The 8341-nt window shown below is 29.8% G+C and overlaps 1 protein-coding gene across 1 annotated transcript in view; it reads left to right on the top strand.

The window, feature by feature from the left end:
- Positions 1–8129, top strand: part of LOC105620442 — a 9487-nt gene extending 1358 nt beyond the window's left edge. Inside the window, exons 2-4 of the mRNA XM_012201932.1 lie at positions 6478–6543; positions 7556–7671; positions 8018–8129. Coding sequence (XP_012057322.1) covers positions 6478–6543; positions 7556–7671; positions 8018–8129 — 294 coding nt within the window. The remainder of the gene's footprint in view (positions 1–6477; positions 6544–7555; positions 7672–8017) is intronic.
- Positions 8130–8341: the final 212 nt, after the last annotated feature.

Raw genomic sequence — 8341 nt, 5'->3', positions numbered from 1 at the left:
TATATATATATATATATATATATATATATATACCTATGAATCATACAAAACATGAATAAACATTTTAAGAATTTTAAACACAATCGTATATGTGAATACATCAAATACGATAAAGAAAGCCAAGAAGGGTCAAATTAGGATATTTCAAATAATATGTGCTCAAAATTCTTAAAATGTTTGTACACACATTGCGCAGACATGTGGGAGCGGCTCATTTTCTTTATTTTTTTCACTTTTTTAAAAACATCTTACTTTTCTTCACTTTCCTCACTTGTTTCTATAGATAAATATCAACAATAAAATTGAAGAAAAGAATAAAAAATCATTCAGAACGACAACCGTTCACTTCAGTGATCTTATGAAAAAATAGGTGTAGCATTGCGCATAATGGCGATAGCAATACTGGAAAAAATCAAATTTTGCCCAAAATTCACTCTCCTACTATGTTCCAAAATTGATTGCCAGTACTGAAAATCTATAATGCACGTAATGTACTGTAGATTTTCAGGCAGATTTACTGGCAGTAAATTTTGGAACACAGTCTATGCATCCATCGAAATACACACTTAAACATGAGCCGTCTGTGTGACACAAGACTCATGCTTAAGTGTGTGATTACTTGTCGCGCTAGGCTGACAAGTAACCGATTGATGGCATTGATCACGATGTCGTTCCCAATGAGATAATATCGATGTCGATTTGACATCGAAATCAATTCAACATCGATTTTATTGTCATTTCTCATTGGGAGTCTCTGATTTGGCATCTCTGATGCAAATAACTTAAGCACAAGCAAACACATCTTGTGATTCAATGAACCACAATATTTCTAGCGCAATCATTGCGGTCTGCTTAATCAGGATGTAAATAAAAATTATTACTCTACGATATAAGTTACAAACAGTTATAAGTTTTTTAAATATTAAATTTTAGATAATAAATAGTTATAATTTGTACGGATATTAAGGTATAGAGATTATAATAATTATAAAATATTTAAGCACTAAAATCTGCTTTGACCGAAATAGATTTTCCATTCACTAATGTAATAAAGATTATGTTTATGCAGTAACTTTCTGTGAAAATGTTTTTATTTTTATTATTATCAGAAATATTAAACACTATACAGTAATAGAGAGAAGAATGATTTCTGAGAAGAGGATAGATAAAAATCCAAAATGTACTATTCGTGCAGAATGGTTATCAAGGATTGATGAGCTTGGTCATCGAATTGAATCATGAGGAAGAAGATTGATTCTTCAATCTTATTCTGTGAAATCTGTAATATGAACCGTATCCATTGTGCAACTAAAGGCTATTTTTCAACATGTAGCCTCTGCGAAGCATAAACAGAATGCGGATATTAAACTTAATAATACTAGTTAATCACATCTCGGTTTGACATCACATGCAATATTTCATGCATACTAAAAACTGGATATATAGAATAGATAAAGAAGAATCAAGTATTCAATCAGTTTCATCTAGCAGCATTTCAAGTTCAAGTTTTTCCTGTTCGACAATCTAATATAAAATGGAATCTGTATACATCACAAGAAAAAGGAATTGTTGCAGAATTATTTTGGACCATGAAATGTATTTTGAGCAATTATTGTTCGTTATCATGTGAAAGACTTACAAATTTGACTTACAAATGAGCTGTTTAGAGCTGTTCAGCACAGGTGTTCCTGACACATTTTCACTAAGAAAAAAGTTGAATATTTGCAAATTGCTTAAGCCCTTATTTTCATAAATTAGTAAATGAAGATGCACAGAAAGATTCATTTGTGATTTGTTATGACGAAATTAAATCAGAAGGAATGAAAGTGTTACAAATTTCAATACGATTTTGATCAGAAATTTTAAATGAAATAATCTTTTGTCATCTTCAAACATTTTTCTTAGGACATGCTACTGCTGAAATTTTAAGACTGTATATTTAATGTTTTAAAAAACAGTAATCTCTCTCTATGAGAAAGGAAAATAATGGAATGGATAGATATAGAAACGTGCAATTTACATATAATCCATAATTCTTTTCAGAAAGCATTAGATTCTTTTGGATGTGATGTAGATTTCTTTTTTATTCATGTCTAAAATTGATTTCATGATTGGCCTAGCAGATTAGAAGATTATAGAGATATCCGAAGAAAACTAAATATTCCTCAACATAATTTTTTGAAACATGTTCCTTCAAGGTAGCTATCCAATATGTGCTCCCGATAAAAGCATTTTAGAACAGTGGCCTGCTCCTGTGAATATTTTCTAAAGTTCGTTCCACATAAAATGCTTTTTACTCAATCGACACAAATGAAGAAATATTCTGAAATTAAGAATTATTAAAAATCTCCCATAATAAGAGCAGAAATTGCGTTTGTAATTGACAGTGTCAGTATTTTTGAAAAATTCTCTCATTTATTTCAAAAGGAAGAGCCCATGATTCAAATATACTCTGAAATGAAAGATTTAGATACTTTAACAGGCAGATTTTGCAAAAAGGAGATTTTACATCAAAATGTATAGTTATGTATAGTATACAAATGTATAGTTGTAGTAATCTTTTCATTCCAGAGAATTTTAACTAATATCGATATAGAGATTTAGCTGAAAATGAACTTTCTTCTCAAGATATTAAAGAAGTTGATATCCTCAATTTTCGAAAATTGGCTCAAGATCATTATAAAGCGGCAACAATATATTTACTTAAGAAATCTATTTTAAGTTCATCAACAGCAAAGCATTTTCGCCTTCTTCTTTCATCAAGCTTTTCTAAATGAAAAAAAATAAAAGTTTCCTAAGCGTAGAGAAAATAGTTAAAATGTTTTCTCTAAATCAAATTTCAATAAGTACATTCTTAGATGAAGATTCTTCAAAGAGAGAATCTTTCTGTATGGGTCGAATAGATCATTATTGAAGACAAATTGTTAATCTAAAAAATAACTTCAATGAACTAAAATATCCAAACGTTCAGAAAATTATGAAGCTCTATCTCTAGCTCATGTAGTTCTGATATTGAAAGAAATTTTTCAATCTCAGCCCGTGTTTTGACAGATATAATAAATCTAGAATGACTGAGAGAACTCTTAATGCCAAATTAAATATCAAGACTATTTTGAAGTTTTGGGTTGTCCGGAAAGTTCGTGCCGATTTTGAAGGAAAATTGAAACGCAGAATTAAATTTTTAATTTCATTTATTAAATTTAAATCTTTTACGGCACGAATTTTCCGGACAACCCAATACTTTAAAATACTTGATAAACCTGAAATGATCAAAGATTTAATAATCTCTGCTAGATTTGCACATCTCAGGAATATTTAGAAGAAAAGAAAAAAATCAGAAGAAGAAGAAAAAAGAAGATAGAAAGGTAATGAAGAAGAAGTACGAAAAAGATCAGAACTTCTAAAAAAACAAAATAGAGCTAGACAAGACTTAGAAAAGCTTGAAAAGGAAAAAGAAGCTAAAAAACTGAGGCGCAAGAAGAAACAGTAAGACTCACTTCTTCAAGAGATAAAAGAAAGACTGAAAAAAGCATTGGATAGTAAAGGCATATATGGGGCTAAGGTAACATATAGAATTCTTGAGGGTGCGGTATCAATTAGAAAGCATTTATAATCATCTGAAGTTGAGCCGCTTCAAAAGAAACTCGATAATAAAAAAATCATGTTTGATAACTTCTTTGTATAGCGAAATCGAAGAAAAATAGAAAATAATGATTACAACTGAGCATTATGTCGTTATTATTTTCTGTGTTCTTTTTTATGGCATAAAGTGAAGAACTGTGTGATTTTATTTAAAATAAGTTAATTAATTAGATCTACTTTAATGGAAAAATCCTTAATTTGTTTTTATTTTGAAAATTTATTTTTTAAAAGATATATCTTGATATATTTCTTGAAATATAGTGTAATGTAGCTTAAATTTTATTTTCTTTAATACGTTTGAAAAAATCTAATTTCTGTTTGCAATGAAAGAGTTTTTATTATTAACTTGAATACTTATTATGCCATTTATCTAAAATTAATTTGAATTACATTTAATAATAAAAAAATTTTTTAATAAATTTTAGATTCTATATATATTTCGTATCTTTATGAATCCTGAAATATAAATCTAGATTTTTTACTATTAGGTTAATATTTTTAACTTCATAGAAGATGTAAGTAATTTAAATACAAATAGCCTGTCACAAGTAAACTAATTTTTGATAAATTCTTAGGAACATTCATTTTTTACTTTCAGAGAAAGCTTCACCTTTTTTTTTAACCGATTCATTTTCTATTTTCTCACTTTTTCGAGAATAAAACTCACTTTTATCATTACTTTTGGTACTTAAGGTAACTCCGGCAAATATGCCGCGCTGGGATTTATATCGTAGAAGTCAGAAAAAATAAAAGGAGTGGGAATAATTTTCCCGCTACTATTCTGTTACATACCTTTATATTATATTATATTATATTAGTATTGTGTTATGATTTCAGCTTCTTACTGTTAATATTGAAATTATTGTGAATTAAATTGATTTGTCACTGTGTTAGTAGTAGCACCATCATATCATCACATAAATTATAATATACATAAAATGATTATTGTGGGACGTGCAAAAGATTTAATAGTTATTTCGTGATACATGAGTGCAGAAGAATAGTAAAGCACTTGTATAACAAAATGCAACTTTGCTCTTGTATTCTTCGTTTGTTGCCTTGTATATCATTTATTTTGGGCATTTTTAACGGGCGGGATTTATGCCCAAAGTACAAAGTATACACAAAACGCATAGATCGAATTCAATACACTAAATGCATTACATGAAATATGTACATAACACTGTCATGTTACAATAATGTAATACATATTTGTAATACATGTGGGAAGATTGTAATTATTATTTGTCACTTCATGTATGTACATATTTATCATTCTTATTTTTTTAATAAAACTTTATAAACGCATTTCATAAGTTATTGTGTCATTTTATGTTTTATTTATATATATTATTTGTAAATTTTTCATAAGCCGTATACCCCTCTCCTCCTAGAGTAACCAATATCTCACCTCTATGGAATATACGGCAAAAAAGGGTTTTAAAAGTTTATTTTTTAATACGAAATATAAATATTTCAGATTTCTAATATTTTTTCATAATAGTAGACAGTACAAAGTTTTTACTGATATAGTTTGTTTACTTTAAACATGGTAAATAATATTTAATAAATTAAGTTTTTGATAGGTGCGGCGTATATACCGGAATTACCCTATATTCGCTCCCATGCCTGAACGCGTTCTCTCTATATATATCAGTTATTGTGAAGAATATTTCTGAAGTGGTCGAGCTGGCACTCTAAGACACTCTTCCCGGAAAGTTGAGAGGTCTCAGATTCGAATCCTGGCTGATGTATTGTAATATTTTTCGCAGTAAGTTTCTTACTTTTTTTCTGTCTATTCTAATTTAGGATAGAGGAGTTTATTAGCGTTTCAGAATGATTGTGTGGAAATCGAAAGTTTTTCGGCTCTCAATCATATCTGAAATAAATTAATTTAATATAAGAATATATAATGTAATATAATATTATTTGAAATATCCTAATTTGACTAAAACATGAATACATTACATGTGTACCCGTTTATTTGAATACACGCCTATATTCAATCGCCTATATTCAATAATCGTATATTGAAATTAATTCACGGATATACATGCTTTTCAATTTTTCATCATTTGTATTTCGATTTGTATTTGAATATTTCAGTAACCGTGTATTACAAATTACACCTATTGAAACACGAATATATTAATTACACATTTAGCTCCAATACACGTTTAAAATGATCTCTAATTTATATCCCACGTTTGTAGTCTTTTGAATTGGTCTCTGGACTTAGAAACGCAACTGAATTACTATAGTAATATCACAAAAAAAATTGATTAGCAATTTAATAATTGATGCTTAATTGGCATCATTTTAAGAAGATACCTTGAAAATCTGAAAATTTATTGTGAAAAATATTATCTCCCAGAGTCAAACCCAGATCTCTAATCATTCTTAAGTTTTTTCTTTAGACTATCGAAGTTTTAGTAATATTCTTCGCAATAACTGATGTGTAGGAATATACACATCTTTTGAGAGAACGTGGTACATAAATTCATATGAAATTATTTAAGCAAGATCCAGCTTTGACTGATACAAGAATTGCTTTTGATATCGTGTATTTACGATATCAAAAGCAATGTAATATACGATTCTAATAAATCATTCATTATTATTTATACACGCTGTTTGAAAACGGTTATTGCGAAAAATATTACTAATGCCTTGATAGTCTTATATGATGGTCTTACTATCATATGTCTACAGGTCGGTTGTAACGTCTTAAATCGTAGAAAATTGACCAATCATAATTGATTATTCTTTTCGTATTCGACTGTGATTAATGTTCTACAACTTATGATTCTACGATCACTACGACTTCTATTGTAGACTTCGCGTAAAGACTTAGGACGCTCGCACAGAATGCTAGAGATTCAGGTTCAACTCCTGGCTGAGGTAATATTTTTCGCAATAAATTTATTTAATAGATTTTCAGGACATTAACATCTCTCTAATTATTCTAATAGGATGCCTGATTGAGCATCAAATTATTAAATTGCTAATCGATTTAATTTGTAATGGTACTATGATAATTCAATTGCGTTTCTAAGTCGGGAAAACCAATTCGGCGCGTAATTCAAAAGACTGCAAACGTAGCAGACATTGAAAAAAATATTTGTGTGAAATTACATGATTATGCTGGCTTTTTTTTCGATACAGCATAATCATGCAATATTGCAGCCTACGGAAAATTACAGATTATATTAATTTCATATGCAATATGTATTTTTGAGACTCCATTGAACATGGAATTTTACAAAATAATATCTCGCGCTGAGAGCGTACAATATAATCTTATTATATTGCATACAGTATAATGTTAAGCTTATATGCCTCTATAAAAATATATAATTTTCGTTTCTATGATCATCTCATATATACTAATATCATATACTAATTTTTATAAGTGTATTAAATGTCAAATGTATAACAAACCTGGAGCCGCGCTGCATATTTCGACTGATTTTGTCTAATCATTTCTATTCTTTTGTTTCATATATTTGGACTACGCACGGAGTCATAGAACGATAGAGTTTAAAGATGATATTAGTTATCATACAGGTGTATGGTAGAGCTATAGGACTTTGAAACATTGTTCCGCGTTCATCATTTATAGAATTTTATTATTATTATTATTATTATTTGGATGTTATAAAATAAAAAATAATACTTCAAAATATATTTAAATATATATTATATCTATATTTATTGGATTGTCCGGAAAGTTCGATTTTTGATAAGTGGCGTACAGGTTTGAATATATCAGAACGATTGAAAACAAATGACATGCGTACATATCGTAAAAGACGGTACTTCAGGCATACTTGGAAAAAAATTTGGTTGCGATACGTTAATTTTGTCAGTTTTATACGCCTTTGAATATGGAAGAAAACAAAATGCATTTTAGGCATTTAATGCTTTTCTTTTACCAGAAAGGCAAAAATGCCACAAGCGGCAAACAAGATATGCGCTGTTTATGGCGAAGATGCTGCAGCTGAAAGAACTGCGGAAGTGGTTTGCTAGGTAAAGCTGGTGATTCTAATTTTGAAGATCAAGAACGCCCGGGTAGGCTCTCTATCACAGATTAAGATCAGATTAAAACACTGATCGAGAATAACCCACGCTGTACGACACGTAAATTAGCAGAAATGTTGAATATGTCAAAATCCACCATCCACGAGCATTTTGTGAAGCTTGGTTACATAAAACCGTTTTGATGTACGGATTCCCCACGATTTAACGGAGAAAAATCTGGTAGATCGCATTTCCATTTGCGACTCGCTCTATAAACACAACGAGGAGACGCCATTTTTTAAGCAGTGACGGGAGATGAAAAAACGATCATTTACAATAATGTTGAGTGAAAAAGATCTTGGGGAAAGCGGAATGAACCACCTTTAGCCACTCCAAAAGCCGGTCTTCATCCAGAAGAAGATCATGCTCTGTATCTGGTGGGATTGAAAAGGGATCCTATATTATAAGCTTTTACCAAACAACTAGACGATAAATTCAGAGAAGTATTGTTCCTAATTAGACGAATTGAAGACAGCAATTGAATAAAAATGTCCAGAAATAGCGAATCGTCGTATTTCATTAGGACAATGCGCGGCCTCTTGTATCTTTGATAACTCGACAAAAGTTGTTGGAGCTCGGTTAGGATGTTCTACCTCATCCAACATATTTACCAGATTTC

This window comes from Atta cephalotes, assembly GCF_000143395.1.
Source record: "Atta cephalotes unplaced genomic scaffold scaffold00026, whole genome shotgun sequence".
NCBI classification, from domain to species: Eukaryota; Metazoa; Arthropoda; class Insecta; order Hymenoptera; family Formicidae; genus Atta; species Atta cephalotes.
This window is presented reverse-complemented; position numbering and strand designations above follow the sequence as displayed.